Source organism: Pristiophorus japonicus, chromosome 24 (assembly GCF_044704955.1).
Source record: "Pristiophorus japonicus isolate sPriJap1 chromosome 24, sPriJap1.hap1, whole genome shotgun sequence".
Taxonomy (NCBI): Eukaryota; Metazoa; Chordata; class Chondrichthyes; family Pristiophoridae; genus Pristiophorus; species Pristiophorus japonicus.
This window is the reverse complement of record NC_092000.1, coordinates 7,058,426-7,080,071: the sequence shown is the minus strand read 5'-3', so window position 1 is coordinate 7,080,071 and position 21,646 is coordinate 7,058,426. Positions and strand designations below refer to the sequence as shown.

Here is a 21,646-nt window from a genome sequence, read left to right as displayed (position 1 = left end):
AGGGAGCCTGGAAACCCTTCAATGGTTATTTTTTAAATAAAGGATGCCGCATTAAAGCTTCCTGCAACACAGTGTTTGCTGTGTCAGCCGTGGCTCAGTGGGCAGCACTCTCACCTCTGAGTCACAAGGTTGTGGGTTCAAGTCCCAATCTAGGGCCTCGAGCGCATGAATCTAGGCTGACACTCCCAGTGAAGTACTGAAGGAGTGCTGCACTGTCGGAGGGGAGTACTGAGGGAGTGCTGCACTGTCGGAGGGGCAGTGCTGAGGGAGTGCTGCACTGTCGGAGGGGCAGTGCTGAGGGAGTGCTGCACTGTCGGAGGGGCAGTACTGAAGGAGTGCTGCACTGTCGGAGGGGCAGTACTGAGGGAGCACCGCACTGTGGGAAGGACAGTACTGAGGGAGCGCTGCACTGTCGGAGGGGCAGTACTGAGGGAGCGCTGCACTGTCGGAGGTGCTGACCTTCGGATGAGACGTTAAACCGAGGTCCCGTCTGCTCTCTCAGGTGGACATAAAAGATCCCATGGCCACTATTTCGAAGAAGAGCAGGGGAGTTATCCCTGGTGTCCTGGGGCCAATATTGATCCCTCAATCAACATAACAAAAACAGATTATCTGGTCATTATCACATTGCTGTGTGTGGGAGCTTGCTGTGCACAAATTGTCTGCCGTGTTTCCCACATTACAACAGTGACTGCACTCCAAAAGTGCTTCATTGGCTGTAAAGCGCTTTGGGACGTCCGGTGGTCGTGAAAGGCGCTATATAAATGCAAGTCTGTTTCTTTCTATCATAGAATCATAGAATAATACAGCAGAGAAGGAGGCCACTCGGCCCATCGAATCCATGCTGTCTCTATTCGAAGAGTGATCCAGTCAGTCCCTCTCCCTCCGCTCCTTCCCTTCATCCCTGCAATCCTTTCTTCCTGAAGTATTTATCTGATTTCCTTTTGAATCTGTCTCCACCACCCTATCGGGCCGCGCATTCCAAGTCCCCTAACCATTCTCCGCGTAAAAGTATATTTCTTCCGCTGGCTTTGCCGATCGCTTTGAGTACTGAACGAAAGCTTGTGTTCTCTTCCAGGTGATTACTGGATTGACCCCAATCAGGGTTGTGCCAAGGATTCCTTCAAGGTATTCTGTAACTTCACCGCTGGTGGGGAGACTTGCATCTTCCCTGACAAGAAAACCGAGGGAGTAAGTCTGCAAGTCAAATTACATGCTCGAGCGAGATCGGAATGGGACTGTCAATGGTGCACTGCGCACAATTTAATATCTGCCGCCATGTTTACAGGCCCTCATTATTCACTCATTCGCCCAGCAAATGTAAGTCAGCTGCTCTCCTTCACACCCGCCCCCCTCGCCTTCCTGCATGTTAGAAAAAGGTATGCTCACTTTTATCTGATGCTTTATCTTATCTCCACACTAAAACCCGACACTGCGGCAACTCACCAAGGCTGCAAATCTCTAGCAGCGACTCCCGAACCCGCGACCTCTACCCCCTGGAAGGACAAGGGCAGCAGGCGCTTGGGAACACCACCCCCTCCACGTTCCCCTCCCAGTCACACACACACCATCCTGACTGGGAAATGTATCAGCCGTTCCTCTACCGCAGAGAGTTGTTGAGGCCAGTTCGTTAGATATATTCAAGAGGGAGTTAGATGCGGCCCTTACGGCCAAAGGGACCAAGGGGTATGGAGAGAAAGCAGGAATGGGGTACTGAGGTTGAATGATCAGCCATGATCTTATTGAATGGTGGTGCAGGCTCGAATGGCCTACTCCTGCACCTATTTTCTATGTTTTTATGTTCCATACTCGCTGGGTCACAATCCTGGAACTCCCTCCCTAACAGCACTGTGGGAGCACCTTCACCACACGGACTGCAGCGGTTCAAGAAGGCGGCTCACCACCACCTTCTCAAGGGGCAATTAGGGACGGGCAATAAATACCAGCCTTGCCAGCGACGCCCACATCCCATGAACGAATAAAAATGAAATCCAACGATTATTTTTTTGTGTAGAGCAGTGACTGTTATATAAGGCAACTACTTTTAGCTAGGCCTGTTAGTATTTACAGCTCAGAAACAGGCCATTGGGCCCATCGCTCCATGCCGGTGTTTATGCTCTGCTCGAGCCCCCTCCCACCCCTCATCATCTCACCCCATCAGCACATCCTTCTATTCCTTTCTCCCTCTTGTGTTTATCCAGTTTCCCCTTAAATGCATCGCCTTAAATACTATTCGCCTCAACCCCTCCCTGTGGCAGCGAGTCCCACATTCTCACCGCTCTCTGGGTAAAGAGGTTTCTCCTGAATTCCCCATTGGGTTTATTGGTGACCATCTTATATTGATGGCCTCTAGTTTTGGATTCCGCACAAACAGAATCGTCTCCTCTACGTCTAACCTATCGAATCCTTTCATGGCGTTAAAGATCTCGGCCTCGGCTGAGTGAGCAGTTCCTCAGATACTCCAGACAATAAGGATGCCTGGCATGAAAATGAGAGGATTTTCAGTGCTGGAGTTGGGAGTGTTCTCTGGAGGTTTTGCACCGGGGCAGATTAGAGAGAGGTGGGGGGGGGGCTCCCTCTGCCTCTGCCTCGAACACCATAGCCCCCACTGGGAGCACTGGATGCCAACGCTGTGAAGCAAACATTTCAATGTGTTCCTCTCTCAATCTCTGACATCCCCAACTTCAGCTGCTCTAACTTACTGGCCCTGAAGTTGCGGCCTCTCTGGCTGCGTACGATGTCCGTTCGCGCCCCAAGAGCGTTCACAGGCGGCGACTCGCGCCAGAACACGGCACTTTCGAAATCTGTCAATGTCTTTTGACCAATCGCGCGCATCCTCAGGAGAAGGCCCTTCGCGGGCGGAGATTTGGGCTATTTGCCCAGCGAATGTCCTTCAAACTCTTAACGCCTAGTAAGGCCTGCCTGCGTGAAATTTTTAATAAATAGAAAAAAGAAATATTGTTTTTTTTTATATTAAAAACCCTGTCGATGAAGGCAAGTTTATTTTTAACACTATTATAACTTTTTTTTAAATTCAAAAAAAATATTTTTCTCTAAAACATTTAATTTAATGCAATGTCTATTAATTTTAAAAAGTGAAGTTTTTTTTAAGTGTGTGTGTGTGTGTTTTATTTGATTTTAGGGGTATTCTCATTGACAGTACGGGAGGTCAGAGCGCCCATCACTCTCAATGAGAATACTCCATTGTGATTGGTGGTCCAGGCCCACGTGATCCCAGGTTGACCGAACGCTCCCGGGATACGTGGGCCTCTGCTCTGGGCTGTGTGTATCCAGGCCTCGGAGCACAAGTATTCGTTCCTCGGGGACCACCGGGTACTGCCGTAAAACGACACTTTGGTCGCCCGCGGGAATCGTCCGCCCGCGATTTTTGGCTCATTGTTGTTTTCTGTTAACGTGATTTGTCCGCGTGATGTGGCCAGTGAGAGCCAAGCTGTGTTTGTTGGCCATCTCGCGTTTCCCTGAGTGCGACTTGCTCTGTGATATTTCTGGTAAGGCCGGGCTGGGCTGACTGGGTGTAATATTGTGTCTTAACCTCCCCCCTCCCCTCTCCTGCTTTCTGACTTTTTTTTCATAGGTCAAAGTTTCTTCTTGGCAAAGGGACAAACCAGGAACATGGTACAGCAACTTCAAACGGGGCAAACAGGTAAGGTTTCCTGAACAAAGAGATTACGTGGATAGACTGGAGAAGCTGGGGTTGTTCTCCCTTGGAGCAGAGAAGGTTGAGAGAAGATTTGATCGAGGTGTTCAAAATCATGAGGGGCCTGGACAGAGTAGATAGAGAGAGAAACTGTTCCCATTGGGTGGAAGGGTCAAGAACCAGAGGACACAGATTTAAGGCGATTGGCAGAAGAACCAAAGGCGACACGAGGGAAAACGTTTTTCCCGCAGCGAGTGGTTAGGATCTGGAATGCGCTGCCTGAGAGGGTGGTGGAGGCAGACTCAATCGTGGCTTTCAAAAGGGAGTTGGATAAGTGCCTGAAGGACAAAGAATGTGCAGGGTTACGGGGAAAGGGCGGGGGGAGTGGGACTGGCTGAACGGCTCTTGCAGCGAGCCGGCACGGGCTCGACGGGCCGAATGGCCGCCTCCCGGGCTGGAACAGTTCCGTGATTCTATGACACAGGAAGGATTGTGATGGAGAGAAGTTGGGCATTTAGAGATGATAATCATCATCATCATAGGCGGTCCCTCGAACGAGGATGACTTGCTTCCACGAGTTCACAGATGTTTCGATGAAGGACCCGATGTTCCAGGTCCTGAACTCCAGTTGAGGGGGTGGAAGATGCCTGTGGGTGGATTTTTTTAACGTGGGGTGGCCGTTGCACACCAGCCACCACACGGGCTTGACAGAGCTCGGTCTTGGTCCAGTGGCGAGGGTTACCCAGGACGACTGGAGACCAGCTCTGCTGATGAGGGGAGAATATAACGATGTGATTTTTTTTTTTTGTAACCTGCACTTGAGCCTGATAGAGAGGTGTGAGAGGGGCCTGCACAGACTTTGAGGTTGATGGAGAGTTCCGAGTTGCGCTGAAGGAGAGAGAGAACCTGTGAAGCGCCTTGGGGTGTTTCGCTACGGTTAACGGCGCTATGTCAATACAAGTTGTTGTTGTTGTTGTACTGGCCCACAGTAGATATCGTTGCTCCGTCACCGCATTCCGCCAACGCTGTTCATCTTTCTGCTCCTGCTCCCGCAGCTTTTGTACACCGACTCCGACGGCAACCCGGTCCACGTGGTTCAGATGACCTTCCTGCGCCTACTGAGCGCTGCAGCCCGACAGCGCTTCATCTACAACTGCCAGCAGTCCATCGCCTGGTACGACTCTGCCACGAGAAGCTACAAGAAGGCCGTGCGCTTCCTGGGAGCAAATGGCGAGGAGCTGTCCCACACTACCACGCCCTACATCAGTGCCATCTATGATGGTTGCCAGGTAAAGTCTTGCTCCTTTGATTGGGGGGAGTGACGGGAGGGGAGGGGAGGGGGCACGGGTGGGGCAAACCTGCCCATGGGCAACATTCAGCACACACACACATACTGCGTTCCTGGGACTCTTGAGAGCTAGAAATTCCACCGTGCCTAACTTTTGAAGGGTTGGAACATAAGAACATAAGAAAGAGGAGTCGGCCATACGGCCCGTCGAGCCTGCTCTGCCATTTAATTCGATCATGGCTGATCTGATCATGGACTCAGTTCCACTTCCCCGCCCGCTCCCCTTATCCCCTTATCGATTAAGAAGCTGTCTATCTCTGTCTTAAATTTATTCAATGTCCCAGCTTCCACAGCTCTCTGAGGCAGCGAATTCCACAGATTTACAACCCTCTGAGAGAAGAAATTCCTCCTCATCTCAGTTTTAAATGGGCGGCCCCTTATTCAAAGATGATAGAAACATAGAAAAAAGGTGCAGGAGTAGGCCATTCGGTCCTTCGAGCCTGCACCGCCATTCAATATGATCATGGATCATGTAACTTCAGTACCCAACCCCTGCCTTCTCTCCATACCCCTGGATTCCTTTATCCGTAAGGGCCACATCTAACTCCCTTTTGAATATATCGAACGAACTGGCCTCAACAACTTTCTGTGGTAGAGAATTCCACAGGTTCACAACTCTGGGTGAAACAGTTTCTCCTCATCTTGGTCCTAAATGGCTTACCCCTTATCCTTAGACAGTGTCCCCTGGTTCTGGACTTCCCCCAGAACATTCTTCCTGCATCTAATCTGTCCAATCCCATCAGAATTTTATATGCTTCTATGAGATCCCCTCTCATCCTTCTAAACTCCAGTGAATATAAGTCTAGTCGATCCAGTCTTTCCTCATATGTCAGTCCTGCTATCCCGGGAATCAGTCTGGTGAACCTTCGCTGCACTCCCTCAATAGCAAGCACGTCCTTCCTCAGATTAGGAGACCAAAACTGCACACAATACTCAAGGTGTGGTCTCACCAAGACCCTGTACAACTGCAGCAAGACCTCCCTGCTCCTATACGCAAATCCTCTCGCTATGAAGGCCAGCATGCCATTTGCTTTCTTTACTGCCTGCTGTAACTGCATGCCTACCTTCAATGACTGATGTACAACCCTCTGAGAGAAGAAATTCCTCCTCATCTCAGTTTTAAATGGGCGGGCCCTTATTCTAAGAACCTTCCCCCTAGTTCTAGTCTCCCCCATCAGTGGAAACATCCTCTCTGTATCCACCTTGTCAAGCCCTCTCATAACCTTTATAAGCTTCGAGAAGATCAACTTCTGAATTCCAATGAGTGGAGGCCCAACCTACTCAACCTTTCCTCATAAGTCAATCCCCTCATCTCTGGAATCAACCGAGTGAGCCTTCTCTGGACAGCCTCCAAAGCCAAGCGCCAATCAATCTCAACGCCCCCGAAATTGGGTCTCGGCGCTGAAAGAATGCAGGGGGCGCTAAATCAGACGGTAATAGAAACATAGAAATTTACAGCACAGAAAGAGGCCATTTCAGCCCATCGTGTCCGCGCCGGCCGACAAAGAGCCGCACGGCCCTCGGTCAGCAGCCCTAAAGGTTACATACAAACCCATGAACAATGACGGAAAGGCAAAGAGCACCCAGCCCAACCAGTGCGTCCCATACCACTGCAATACCCCTTATAAAAAAAAGTTTTTCCTCGTGTAGGTGAGTGGCGTTAGGCTCCAAGCGGTAACGAAGATGGGGTGTTGTGTAATCGGGAGTGAGCATTGGCGAATGATCCTTCCATTCATTAAAGGGGAGGTTCACTTGCGTCTGCATGCCCGCCACCACTGATTCAGGAAGTGTAGAACGGCGATATGCTGTGGGATGAAATGCAAAGTCCTTTGGTGGCCCGCCACACTCCGGGAACGAGAGCTGCATTTATCTAGCTGCAGGGAGATACCATGGGACTAGGCTGAATAGAAAGGGAGCTTTTCTGCCCTAATCTTTGAACAACTTGCCCCAAGACATTCCCTGGAACGTCTTCAGCCTTATGACCTCGGCATGTCAAAAACAGGAGTAATTTTATAACTGGATTCATCGCTCTTGATGATTGGACCCTATTGGCACTCAAAGAACTGAACATAAGAAATAGGAGCAGGAGTCGGCCATACGCCCCCTCGAGCCTGCTCCGCCATTCAATACGATCATGGCTGATCTGATCATGGACTCAGCTCCAACTTCCCTGCCCGCTCCCCATAACCCTTGACTCCCTTATTGGTCAAAAATCTGTCTATCTCCACCTTAAATATATTCAATGACCCAGCCTCCACAGCTCTCTGGGGCAGAGAATTCCACAGATTCACGACCCTCTGAGAGAAGAAATTCCTCCTCATCTCAGTTTTATTTGGGCAACTTATTCTGAAAAGATGTGTACTAAGAGTGGAAGGTACACTAGTGGTTCTGAAGAATATTAAAGGCAAGAGCATGAGAGAAAGAAGAGAGAAAGTCTGATGTGTATTGAAGGGATTATTTGAAGCTTGAGTAATTTTTCACACTTAACTGGAGAGGGTACAGAAAAGATTTACAATAATTATTCCAGGAATGAGGGACTTGGATAGATTGGAGAGGCTGGGTCTGTTCTCCTTGGAGCAGAGAAGGTTGAGAGGAGATTTGATCGAGGTGTTCATAATCATGAGGGGTCTGGACAGAGTAGAGAGAGAGAAACTGTTCCCATTGGGTGGAAGGGTCGGGAACCAGAGGACACACAGATTTGAGGCGATTGGCAGAAGAACCAAAGGCGACACGAGGGAAAACGTTTTCCCGCAGCGAGTGGTTAGGATCTGGAATGCGCTGCCTGAGAGGGTGGTGGAGGCAGACTCAATCGTGGCTTTCAAAAGGGAGTTGGATAAGTGCCTGAAGGACAAAGAATGTGCAGGGTTACGGGGAAAGGGCGGGGGGAGTGGGACTGGCTGAGAGTGGGCACGGGCTCGATGGGCCGAATGGCCTTCGTCTGTGCTGTAAGCATTCTATGATTCTCATCATGAGAGCTGTTATATATGCAGACTATAGATATACTCTCTGTGTAGTCACTGTATAGTTGCATAAGATGGAGACTTGTTACCTGATGTACTATCAATAAGGTTTACACAGTGTATATACTATGCTGGCACCACTAGAGGGTGCAACTGGTGGAGACCGGGGTTTCCTGCCCCTGTGGCAGAGGCTGTCCACCAGAGGGCACTGCGGTGGGAGACCTGAGGGTCACCTGCATAGGTGTGCAGGGCCCAGTATAAAAGGCTGCCCACCATGCCTCACTCTGGAGTTACGAATAAAGGACCAAGGTCACTACAGTTTGAGCACAACACTCGTGGAGTCATTCATAAGTGCATTACAGACATAACAAGAGCAGTAACAACTGACTTAATTGGAGCATTCAAACAGAAGTAGATTGTTGATGCAGAAGAGATTCACGGGAGAAAGGAGATGAATAAAATTGAGTCTAGGTGATTGCACTGGAGAGGGTGCAGAGGAGATTTACCAGGATGTTGCCTGGACTGGAGAATTTTAGCGATGAGGAAAGATTGGATGGGCTGGGGTTGTTTTATTTGGAACAGAGGGGGCCGAGCGGAGACCTTATTGAGGTGTATAAAATTATGAGGGGCCTGGATAGAGTGGATAGGAAGGACCTATTTCCCTTAGCAGAAGGGTCAACAACCAGTGGGTGTAGATTTAAAGGAATTGGGAGGAGGTTTTGGAGACGATTTGAGGGGAAATTTCTTCACCCAGAGGGTGGTGGGGGTCTGGGGTGGAACTCACGGCCTGAAAGGGGTGGTAGAGGCAGAAACCCTCACCACATTTAAAAAGTACTTGGATGTGCACCTGAAGTGCCGTAACCTGCAGGGCTACGGACCCAGAGCTGGGAAGTGGGATTAGGCTGGGTAGCTCTCTGTCGGCCGGCGCGGACACGATGGGTAGAAATGGCCGCCTTCCGTGCTGTAAAAAAAATTTTTTTTTAAATCTCAATTATTCTCGATCCCAAGCAATGGTGAATTTGGCAGTTGATTGGCCCCTTCTCCATCTCACAGTCCGGTCTCCAAAAGAAGGACTTTGCGGATCCGCTCGATCTCCGCGAGGAACAGCGTGCTGTTTGTTTGCCGGGGCGATTAGGACGAGGGAGCAGAGAGTACGAGAGACTCAATGGGCGGATGCTTTATTTGAATTCTCTTTCTCTTTCACTTCCAGCTAAGGAAGGGTGCTGAGCGGACGGTACTGCAGATCGACTCTCCGCGAGTTGTTGACCTGCCCATCAAAGACGTTGCCGTGACGGATTTCGGCGAGCATCAGCAGAAGTTTGGCTTTGAGGTTGGACCTGTCTGTTTCAGCAGCTAAACCTCCCAGAAAAAAACAGAACTCCTTGTCCAACTATTCTCTACTCTTTGTATGCAAAATGCACATTTTTTTTTTTGTCTTTCATTTTGTCTCTATTAATCATGCTGCAGATGGGGTTTTTTTTTTATTGTGTGTGAATAACAATAAATAATTGCTGCCCTTGTAGGGCCAAAGTCTTATGACCTTTTTGAAGAGGCCAAGTGGTTGCATCTGATTCTTTCTAAATCCCCCCCCCCCCCCGCCCCCCATGATTGTTCTACTGTAGCTAGAGAGAACCTTCGTCCAGGGTCTCTCCGTATCTGTAGAGGGCTTGTACACCCAACCGTCTCCCTACACAAAGCGGCCTTCATCCTGTAAGGTCCAACCTTTGGCCTGGTTCTAGAATCTCCTGATACATGGACGTATGTAAGCCAAGCCAGGGATTGGCGTTAGGATTTAGAGCCCGTTCCTTGACACTGGTGGGGCTCACACTGCTGCCTTGGTGTTGAAAGCAAAATATAAAACCACATAACCTGTATATATATTTTGCCACCTTACCCCAGAGTTTACACTTGCTCGTATCTTATGAGACAGCGAGGAGCGCTTACTTAAAGCCTTGGTAGATTGACTCGCCCTCAGTCACTTCAACAACAAACTCAGACTACTCTTTGACCGCCATCAAACTGGCTAACCCGCCTCCCTCAGCCAGTCGGGATCGACAGTACACTATTTAGCGCCATTCCTGCACATGGTGGAACTGCCTGACAACGAGCACACGATTCAGGCCTGATGCACAACATTTGTGGACATCATTTTTACATTGTTTTATTATCCGTTCATGGAATGTTGGCGGCTCTGGCAAGGCCAGCAGTTGTTGCCCAGCCCTAATTGAGAAGGTGGTAGCGAGCCAGCGCCTTGAACCATCTCCGGTTTGGAAGGTCACAGCCCAGTTCTTCAACGGGTGGGCTCTATTGCCCCGTACTTGTCCGCGGATTGACCATCTCGCTCAGCTGCCCCGCTGGCAGCAAGGGACCTGTAGTCACATGACTCTGGGCGAGCGCCGCCCAGCTGCCGAGAGGGGGATGGGGGGTGGGGAAACGAGTGTAAGTGGTACGCGCGCGCGCACACACACACACACACACACACACACACACACACAAAGCCCGGCCTTTATTCGGGGCTAGTTGGCGCTCTCCAGGGAGATGAGTGGCTGGTCGATGTGGGAAACAGTGAAAAGAGGGGAGCACAGGAGCGATGGGACACCTCTTGAGGTCCGAGCTGTGCCCTGTGAAAGGCGGGAGGGGGAAGAGAGAGAGAGAGAGAGAGTTGGTTGAGACGGGCGAGTTGTACGATTTGGCCCAGTTGGATGGGTGGCAGTTTTCCTCCAATGTGGGGGAGGGGGTGCAGAGTAGAGGGAATGTTATTCTGCCTCTAACCCTACGACACCTAACTTGGCAGCATTGGCCCCTGAGATTGGGTGCCTGAAATGGAATGCATAATGAGCGCAACATGAAAATCAATCGTCAAGGTGCAACCTATAAATAGAGCGGAGGAAGTGACAATGCTGGTGCTCAAAGCGTCGATGGCCTTCTTCAAGGGGCAAATGATAACTTTCCAATAGCCCCGAGCCTCTCTTCATCGGAGCCATCAGAAGTTTACAAATGTAATATATATTGAGGTAAAGTTGGGGGGAAAATCAATTTTTTACGAAATTGCGACAGGCGGTTTTTAGTTTTTTAAGGGGGAAAGCAAGTCCCACATGAACCCATTCCCTCGATCTTTTCTCTCCGCTCCCTTGTAGTCTTACTGTGACCGACATGACTTCTCAAAAACAAACTTTGAGCAGTTTTAAATGGTGCTAATCTCAATATACCAAAACTGTATTAAACTATGTTGCTTGACTTTTTTTTTTCTTGCTGTGTTGCAAAGATAATTTATGGAGTTGTTATTTTTTAGTTGCTTCTTGATTTTGAGTGTTGGCATAATTTATTTCTGTTTTTAAGATGCCTTTATGTATATAAATATTTCTTTTTTTAAATCGGGAGAAAGTAAATGGATTTGATCCACCAAGCCGTAGGCAGGAGCTAGAAATTTGCATTGACGTTTGAGGGTCAGTCGCAGCGGGCTACCAAAATATTGGAAGCCTTTTTTTAGTAGGCCTTGTTGACTACTTTTTCCTGAGCTCTTGTCCCAAGCCCAGGTCGGCTTCCTGGTTAGGTTCACTGCTTCGTGTGGTGCTGAGGTACAAGGCTCGGGCCTCATCCCGGGTGTGGCTGTTTGCCCCTGCTCCCAGTGCTCCCGTTGGCCCCGGCAACCCCTGCTGCCCTCTCCCCGATCGTTATCCAGTGACCTCCCCCCCCCCCTGCTGGGTACTAGCGTGTGCAGCCCGTGTGTGGGCGTTGGGTAGGTAGGACGGGATCGGCGGGGCCTCGCAAACGGGCGTGGCCTCTTGGTTGAGGGCTTGCGCCATCTAGTGGGGGCCCCTGTGCCGGCAAGACTGTGCCACTTTTTGGTGGGGTTGGGGGGGGGGGAGCGGGAAACAATGGGAAATCCCATGAACGACGCCAAAGTGCCTGGTGGGAACGATCGTTTCTTCTTTTAAAAAGCGGCTAATTAAAAATGATGTAAAAATGCAACCATTGGAGTTCTCCATCACGCCCTCCATCATGGGCCTCGAACCCCCAATCGGTTAAATGGGGTAAATCCCTTGTCACATCGTCACAGGGGTTGGCCTGGGAAGGAGTGGGAGTGGGAGTGGGCGTGGACGGTGGGGAGGGGAATGGGACTCTCAATTACATACGTTTGTCACCTCAAGACTCGACTATTCCAGTGCTCTCCTTGACCGACCTCCCACCCTCGGAAACTTCACCTCATCCAAAATCTCTGCCGCCCCTCTCATGTCCCTCCCCTGTTCCCCTGCTGACCTACATTGGCTCCTGGTTTCCCCACCCCCATGGGTTAAAAAAATATTAAACTCCATCTCTTGTGTTTAAATCACTTCACGATGTCCCCACCCCCACCTCCTTATCTCCGCAATCTCCTCCAGCCCAACAACCACTTCCAAATTTCCATTCCCAGGATGGCAGGACTGACATATGAAGAAAGACTAGACTGGATGGACTAGGCTTATACTCACTGGAATTTCGAAGAATGAGAGGGGATCTCATAGAAACATATAAAATTCTGTCGGGACTGGGCAGGTTAGATGCGGGAAGAATGTTCCCGATGTTGGGGAAGTCCAGAACCAGGGACACAGTCCAAGGATAAGGGGTAGGCCATTTAGGACCGAGATGAGGAGAAACTTCTTCACTCAGAGAGTTGTGAACCTGTGGAATTCTCCACCACAGAGATTTGTTGAGGCCAGTTTGTTGGATATATTCAAAAGGGAGTTAGATGTGGCCCTTATGGCTAAAGGGATCAAGGGGTATGGAGAGAAGGCAGGAATGGGGTACTGAAGTTGCATGGTCAACCATGATCATATTGAATGGCGGTGCAGGCTCGAAGGGCCGAATGGCCTACTCCTGCACCTATTTTCTATGTTTCTATTCCTCTGACTCTATCCTCTTGCGCATCCCTTTAGCTCACCATCGGCAGCCGTGCCTTCAGCAGCCTGGACCCTAAACTCTGCAATTCCCTCCCTAAACCTCTCCCATCTCTTCATCTCTCTCTCTCATCCTTAACCACCCTCCTGAAAGCCCACCTCTCCCCATCCGAATACCTCCTCCTTTTGTCTTGGAGTTTAGACTTTCCGTACCCCTTTTTTTTTTTCTAAAGTCGCAACATGAATACAAGTTGCTGTTATTGTAGACTTGAGTTTTTTAATTAAATTGTGGGGCCACTGATTTTAAGGGTTCGAGAACCTAGATTAAGTGGAAATTTCTATGTCTTCCTAAATGGCACTGTGTATCTACCGCCACAATGGCCGATGCCACTCTGTCACTTGCCGCACTTTGAGAGACATTTACCGTACTGTGCCTAGTCCACGTGCTTTTGGGGTATTATATAGGGCCGGGGAAAGCATTAGCAGGAACGCCTCTTGGTATTTCTCATACTCTCTTAATTTATAGTGATCTCACTTGTAGGGTGTCTCCACACTTTTAATAAACCCAAGAGTTATTCATACCCGGTTTCTGCCGAGCTGGGTCATAAGCGTCCGACGAGACTCTCGTCTTGCAACCTTTTTGAGGGCTGAGCAAAAATTTTCCCCCAAAACAGGTTGATTTTCTGCACTGGAGCGGGGCAATGTGGGGGGTGGGGGGGGGGGGTTTGATTTAAAGGGTGCGCGTTCGTCAGTAATTTGAGGTGTGCAACTAAAATTAAAGGGGTGGGGGATAAACGGATATCGAATGAAATCGATGAGTGACAAGTCAACCCTTGACTTTTACGGGGGGATGTATTGCAGTTGGAGGTTCAGCATTAAGCCATTCGGGGTCACGAGGCTTGAGTGGAGCAACAGAACGCTCCATGATTGGCCTCAGCACCCTTGGGCTAAGAGGGGAGGGGGTGGGGTGCAGAAAAGACCCATCATCGGGCTCCCGCTCCTGATGGCCAGCTCGCCGAGTCTCGCCGGGACGTTGCGCGTGAGCGGACCTCGGGTTAAGGACCCGTTCGCCGCCGACGACCTTCGTAGTTGAATAGCCCGCCGACGCTCTTCAGCTCACATGGCAGGAACATAACCGCCCCTCTCACACCACCCCCTTTGGGCGTCAGAAGCTTCGTGAGAGAATGGGAAATAAAGGAAAAAGATAGACGGGCGTAAAATTTGTGGCGACGATTTTTTTAAGAAAAAGAGTTTATTTTAATATTGCGGATTTCCAGTGGTGCCATCCATCGCTGCCCTGACCCCCGACCTTTAGCCCTTCCCTACAATGACCTGGTGCTAAATTCATGTGGTGCTCTATCTATGGTTTGGCCCCTCTGTATTATGACATGTGATATATGTTTGTACATTGAAACGTCAAGCACTGAACAAATGCTGGTGGTTTTGTTATGAGGTCTGTAGCATATTAATGCAGTAAAAATTGATATTCAGGAAAAAATATGTAAATTTAGTTAAAAAAATAAAAAAAAAAGCAATTGACTTTGTCTCCAAATTCTGCTTTTTTTAAAAAAATTCCCAATTCCTTATTAGATGATAGTACAAAGTATTTACAGCACAGAAAACAGGGCATTCGCTCAAGCTTTTGGTCACCTGTCCCTAAAGTGTCAGCTGTGTCTCAGGGGGCAGCTCACCTTAGTCAAAAACCTGTGGGTTCAAGTCCCACTCCAGGAACCTGTGTGCCGCACTGTCGGAGGGGCAGTACTGAGGGAGCGCCGCACTGTCGGAGGGGCAGTACTGAGGGAGTGCCACACTGTCAGAGGAGCTGTGCTGAGGGAGAGGTGCACTGTTGGAGGGGCAGTACTGAGGGAGCGCCGCACTGTCGGAGGGGCAGTACTGAGGGAGCGCCGCAGTGTCGGAGGGGCAGTACTGAGGGAGCCCCACACTGTCAGAGGAGCTGTGCTGAGGGAGAGGTGCACTGTTGGAGGGGCACTGTTGGAGGGGCAGTACTGAGGGAACGCCGCACTGTCGGAGGTGCAGTACTGAGGGAGCGCCGCTCTGTCGGAGGGGCAGTACTGAGGGGGCGCCATACTACGCTGTCAGAGGGGCAGAACTGAGGGAGCGCCGCACTGTCGGAGGGGCAGTATTGAGGGAATGCTGCACTGTCGGAGGGGCAGTACTGAGGGAGCGCTGCACTGTTGGAGGGGCAGTACTGAGGGAGTGCCGCACTGTCGGAGGGACAGTATTGAGGGAATGCTGCACTGTCGGAGGGGCAGTACTGAGGGAGCGCTGCACTGTTGGAGGGGCAGTACTGAGGGAGTGCCGCACTGTCGGAGGGACAGTATTGAGGGAATGCTGCACTGTCGGAGGGGCAGTACTGAGGGAGCGCTGCACTGTTGGAGGGGCAGTACTGAGGGAGCGCTGCACTGTCGGAGGGGCAGTACTGAGGGAGTGCTGCACTGTCAGGTGCCGACTTTCGGATGAGACATTAAACCGAAGCCCCGTCTGCTCTCTCAGGCAGAGCTGAGGAATTATCCCCGGTGTCCTGGGGCCAATATTGATCCCTCAATCAACATCACTAAACAGATTATCTGGGTCATTATCACATTGCTGTTTGTGGGAGCTTGCTGTGCACAAATTGGCTGCCGCGTTTCCCACATTACAACAGTGACCACACTCCAAAAAGTACTTCATTGGCTGTAAAGCGCTTTGAGACACGTCCAGTGGTCGTGAAAGGTGCTATATAAATGCAAGTCCTTCTTAATATCTCCTTATGTGGCTCAGTGTTAAAATATCTGATAATGCTCCTGTGAAGCCTCTTAGGATGTCTTACTACAACAACAACTTATATTTATATCGCGCCTTTAACATAGTAAAACTTCCCAAGGTGCTTCACAGCGGTGCTATAAGACAAAAACAGATAAATTTGACACCAAGGCACAGAAGAAGAAATTAGGGCAGGTGACCGAAAGCTTGGTCAAAGAGGGAGGTTTTAAGGAGAGTCTTGAAGGAGGAGAGAGAGGTAGAGAGGCGGAGAGGTTTAGGGAGGGAGTTCCAGAGCTTGGGGCCCAGGCAACAGAAAGCACGGCCGCCGATGGTGGAGCGATTATAATCAGGGATGCTCAGGAGGGCAGAATTAGAGGAGCGCAGACATCTCGGGGGGGGGGGAGGGGTGGGGCTGGAAGATATTACAGAGAGAGGGAGAGTTTAAAGATGCTCTATAAATGGAAGTTGTTGTGGGCTGAAGGTAGCCAGCAGTAGTCCTTCTGAACCTGCTCCAAGATCAAGGCCCAGGACAGGTTCGACAGCAAACCCAACTGTCCAGCACGTGTCCGACAAAGCCAAATGTAACTTTTTAACCGAGTGTCGGGATCCCTTCGTCTGGATCTCATTCATCAGGTTTTACCACAGCGCTGCACGGAGGGAGAGAATCTGTCCCCAAGGCCTCTTCTTCAAAATCCTGACAATGTTTCTGCAAGAATAATATATATCTTGACTCGCGGGGGCAATGCGAAGCCTTTCACGGGTTGATGTGGGCGAATGTCGTTCCTTGTTAGCAATTCAATGTGATTAGCTCCATGGTGTTTAAGAAATATAGCCGCCTGCTATATCAATGAAGGAAGTAATGAATTCACTTTAAAAACATTAAAGAGAAAGATTACAGCAGAGTGCTAGGCCCCAGAGCAGGCCTCTGCCTTTGCTTATATAATTCTATTTTTCCCTCACTCACTCTGACATTTTATGGCTCTCTACATGTGTCTCTGTCCTGCTGTCTCTATTGCTTTGATTACAGTAGTCATACTCGATCAGCTCCGCTGGGCAGGGCCACATTGTTCGCATGCCCCACACGAGACTCCCAAAGCAAGCGCTCTACTCGGAACTCCTACATGGCAAGCGAGCCCCAGGTGGGCAGAGGAAACGTTACAAGGGACACCCTCAATGCCTCCCTGATAAAGTGCAACATCCCCACCGACACCTGGGAGTCCCTGGCCAAAGACCAGTCCGCCCTAAGTGGAGGAAGTGCATCCGGGAGGGCGTTGAGCACCTCGAGTCTCGTCGCCGAGAGCATGCAGAAACCAAGCGCAGGCAGCGGAAGGAGCGTGCGGCAAACCTGTCCCACCTACCCCTTCCCTCAACGACTATCTGTCCCACCTGTGTCGGGGACTGTGGCTCTCATATTGGGCTGTTCAGCTGCCTAAGGACTCACTTTTAGAGTGGAAGCAAGTCTTCCTCGATTTCGAGGGACTGCCTATGATGATGATAAGGATTACAGTCGAACTCCTATGGGAGTAAGATATACTTACCTTGGAGGAGGTGCAACGAAGGCTCACTACATTGATCCCTGGGATGAGAGGGTTGTCCTAGTTACGAAAAAAGGAGGCCGACAGAAAGCAGGAAACTGTAGACCAGTTAGCCTAACATCTGTTGTTGGGGAAATGCTGGAGTCCATTATTAAGGAAGCAGTAGCGGGACATTTGGAAAAGCATAATTCAATCAAGCAGAGTCAGCTTGGTTTTAAGAAAGGGAAATCATGTTTGACACATTTGCTGGAGTTCTGAGATGAGGAGGAATTTCTTCTCTGAGGGTTGTATATCTGTGGAATTCTCTGCCCCAGAGAGCTGTGGGGACTGGGGCATTGAATATATTTAAGCTGGAGATAGACAGATTTTTGAACGATAAGGGAGTCAAAGGTTACGGGGAGCGGGCAGTGAAGTGGAGCTGAGTCCAAGATCAGATCAGCCATGATCTTATTGAATGGCGGAGCAGGCTCGAGGGGCCGAATGGCCGACTCCTGCTCCTATTTCTTCAGCAATACGAGTCCAGGCTGGTATTGCCACTGACATTGTTAGGGAAAGAAGGAGCCAAGTGTGGTTTTATCCTTTAATTTGGACAAATGCCTTTTTATCTCAACACTGTTTAATTTTATATTTGATTTAATGCGCTCTTTATCCTAAAGAAACTTGGAGCTTTGGACAGAAAACAATCTTTTCTTCTGCACGAGATAATCGGCATTTGAATTAAACAACATTTTCGGTTCGTACACGATTTAAAATCGCTTTAATAATAATATTTTTTTAAAAAGCAACTTCTGGCTTTCAAATGCAAACCCTTTGTGGAAAACCAAATTTTGTCTCAGCCTACAACCAAAAGTAAAATACTGCGGATGCTGGAAATCTGAACTAGTGACCGAGAATGCTGGAAATCCTCAGCGGGTCAGGCAGCATCTGTGGGGAGAGAAACAGCGTTAACGTTTTGGGTCGGTGACCCTTGGTCACAACTGGAGAAAGTTAGAGATGTGACAGGTCTTTAAGCGAATGTCGGGGGCAGGGAAAGTGGGGGGGGCGGGGGGAGAGGGGAGAAAAGAACGAAAGGGAAGCTCTGTGATAGGGTGGATGGAAGGAGAGATTCGAGAGACAAAAGGGATGATGGTTGCGAGGCGAGAGGAGACAATAATGGGTCAAGTTGAGAAACAAACCGGCTGGATTTTCCAGTCCCTTGTCCTCCGGGTTGCTCCGCGGAGCGGGATGAAAGGCAATGTTCAGGTGCCCTGCGCCCTGCCGCGATACCCGGGTCGGGTTTGGCGGTGGGGCGGAGCCGCACCGCCGGGAAGATCTGCACCGGGTGTGCAAAGCCCCTGGTTTTGACTTTTGCCCGATCGTACCGCCCGGAAAAGTGTCCGCAACGACGGCTCGAGGAATCCGAGCGGTCCCAGCGTCGCCAGAGTGGTGCGGAGCCCGATAACGTACTCCGCGCGTAAGTACCAGTGTTTTTTGTTTTTTACTTGTTTGTGCGATTTGTGTTGTGCTGTGGGCAATGTTTCGGGAATGTTTTTGTGGGAACCCTACGAGCCAGGTTGGCCATTCCTGAAGCAATCATAAGCCCGGGTCCCGCTAGAAAGCGGTGTGTTCAAGCAGAGCAGTGACGCAGCGAATGCTTCCTTTACATGGTTGGGTTCTTTTCCAGTAATATTCCTTTTAATCTCACGCTCTACCCTACGTAAACTAGAGCTCATCCAAAACTCGGCTGCCCCGTGTCCTAACTCACAGCAAGTCCCGCTCACCCATCACCCCCTGTGCTCACTGCCCCATGTCCTAACCCGCACCGAGTCCCGCTCACCCATCACCCCCTGTGCTCACTGCCCCATGTCCTAACTCGCACCGTGTCCCGCTCACCCATCACCCCCTGTACTCACTGCCCCATGTCCTAACTTGCACCGAGTCCCACTCACCCATCACCCCCTGTGCTCACTGCCCCGTGTCCTAACTCGCACCGTGTCCCGCTCACCCATCACCCCCTGTGCTCATTGCCCCGTGTCCTAACTCACACCGAGTCCCACTCACCCATCACCCCCTGTGCTCGCTGCCCCGCGTCCTAACTCGCACCGAGTCCCACTCACCCATCACCCCCTGTGCTCGCTGCCCCGTGTCCTAACCCGCACCAAATCCCGCTCACCCATTACCTCCTGTGCTCGCTGCCCCATGTCCAAAACCGCACCGAGTCCCACTCACCCATCACCCCCTGTGCTCTCTGCCCCGTGTCCTAACCCGCACCAAATCCCGCTCACCCATTACCCCCTGTGCTCGCTGCCCCGTGTCTTAACTCGCACCGAGTCCCACTCAACCATCACCCCCTGTGCTCGCTGCCCCGTGTCTTAACTCACACCGAGTCCCACTCAACCATCACCCCCTGTGCTCGCTGCCCCGTGTCCTAACTCGCACCGAGTCCCACTCACCCATCACCCCCTGTGCTCGTTGACCTACATTGGCTCCAGGTTAAGCAACGCCTCGATTTCAAAATTCTCATCCTTGTTTTCAAATCCCTCCATGGCCCTCGCCCCTCCCTATCTCTGTAATCTCCTCCAGCTCCACAACCCCCTGAGATATCTGTGCTCCTCTAATTCTGCCTCCCTGCGCATCCCTGATTATAATCGCTCCACCATCGGTGGCCGTGCCTTCTGTTGCCTGGGCCCCAAGCTCTGGAACTCCCTCCATAACTCATCATTAAACAAAGGAAACTTATCAAATTAAATGAGAATGTTATGTGCACTGTGAACAAGAGCTTCTGTCCCCACGGTGCCTGCATTTGTTCTGTTTCAGTGTATTTCTTTCATGTGGCCAAGCTAACTAAATCTGCACCGATCTGGGGAGCCAGTTTCTGCCGGTTGCTATGGTGATGTGTTCTTCCACGTGTGGTCTTTAACGAGTTGTAATTAAACATCCTTTTTTTTATTGCTTTAGCCTGCTTGGGGCCGATTTTATTCTTTCAAAATAACTTTGGTTGATCGTAAGTATGTATCACCCCCTGTGCTCGCTGCCCCGTGTCCTAACTCGCACCGAGTCCCACTCACCCATCACCCCCTGTGCTCGCTATCCCGTGTCCTAACTCACAGCAAGTCCCGCTCACCCATCACCACCTGTGTTCGCTGCCCCGTGTCCTAACTCGCACCAAGTCCCACTCACCCATCACTCCCTGTGCTCGCTGACCTACACTGGTTCCCGGTTAAGCAACGCCTCGATTTCAACATTCTCATCCTTGTTTTCAAATCCGTCAATGGCCCTCACCCCTCCCTATCTCGGTAATCTTCTCCAGCCCCACAACCCCCCGAGATGTCTGCGCTCCTCTAATTCTGCCCTTCTGAGCATCCCTGATTATAATCGCTCAACCATCGGTGGCCGTGCCTTCTGTTGTCTGGGCCCCAAGCTCTGGAACTCCCTGCCTAAACCTCTCTTTCCTCTCTCTTCTCCTTCAAGACGCTCCTTAAAACATACATCTTTGACCAAGCTTTTGGTCACCTGCCCTAATTTCTTATCCGGTTTAGTGTAAAATTTATTTTTTTGGATATAACTCCCCCCCCCCCCCCCCCGTGAAGCGCCTTGGGACGTTTTATTATGTTTAAGGTGCTATATAAATACAAGTTGTTGTTGTATTTTAACTACACATTGCAGAACTGAAAAAGGGCAGAATCTGTGAATGGACATTCTGCAGTTTAAAGTACAAATAATGCGATAATTACCCCTTACATTTACATTAGTTTTTATTTTTGTCATGTATTCAACTATCATTGTAACCCATGTATAAGCTGACCTAAGTTGTACACCTTGAGAACATTGACCACAAGGGGGTGAACTTGTGGGAGACACTCCTAACCTGGACTTTCAGGTATAAAAGGGGATGCTCCACCCACCTTCATCACTTGAGGTCTTGGTAATAAAGGTTGCTGGTCACAGAGTGACCTTCTCTCAAGTATGGGCCTCGTGTGCATTTATACTGTATAGTAAGGACTTATCATTGGCGACGAGAAACTGGGATTTAAACCACGCGAGCATGGCCACTAGCAGCACAGACGAGAGGTACTGTGTTGGTGATGATTGGGTCGACTTTATTGAGAGACTACAGCAAAGTTTTGTCACTAAGGAATGGCTGCGATAGGATTCGGCCGACAAACGCAGGGCTCATCTCCTGACGGTTTGTGGATCCAGAACGTACTCCCTGATGAAGGACCTTCTAGCGCCAGAGAAGCCGGCGGACAAGACGTTCGAAGAGCTCAGTAAGTTGATCGGGAAACACCTTAAACCAGCGAGCAGCATGCACATGGCGAGACACCGGTTTTACACACACCGGCAGCGAGAAGGGCAAAGTGTTCCAGACTTCGTGGCAGACCTCCGGCGACTGGCGAGCCTATGTAAGTTCACAGATACATGCAGAGCGGAGATGCTGCGAGACATTTTTTATTGAGGGCATCGGGCACGCTGGAGTTTTCAGGAAACTGATTGAGACCAAAGACTTGACCTTGGAAGCGGTGGCT

The 21,646-nt window shown here is 50.2% G+C and overlaps 1 protein-coding gene across 1 annotated transcript in view; it reads left to right on the top strand.

Moving 5' to 3' along the window:
* Nucleotides 1-13,538, top strand: part of LOC139238017 (collagen alpha-1(XI) chain-like) — a 294,478-nt gene extending 280,940 nt beyond the window's left edge. The window contains exons 58-61 of the mRNA XM_070867414.1: nt 1,079-1,191; nt 3,596-3,664; nt 4,714-4,947; nt 9,177-13,538. Of these exons, the coding sequence (XP_070723515.1) occupies nt 1,079-1,191; nt 3,596-3,664; nt 4,714-4,947; nt 9,177-9,323 (563 nt within the window). The 3' untranslated portion in view covers nt 9,324-13,538. The remainder of the gene's footprint in view (nt 1-1,078; nt 1,192-3,595; nt 3,665-4,713; nt 4,948-9,176) is intronic.
* Nucleotides 13,539-21,646: the final 8,108 nt, after the last annotated feature.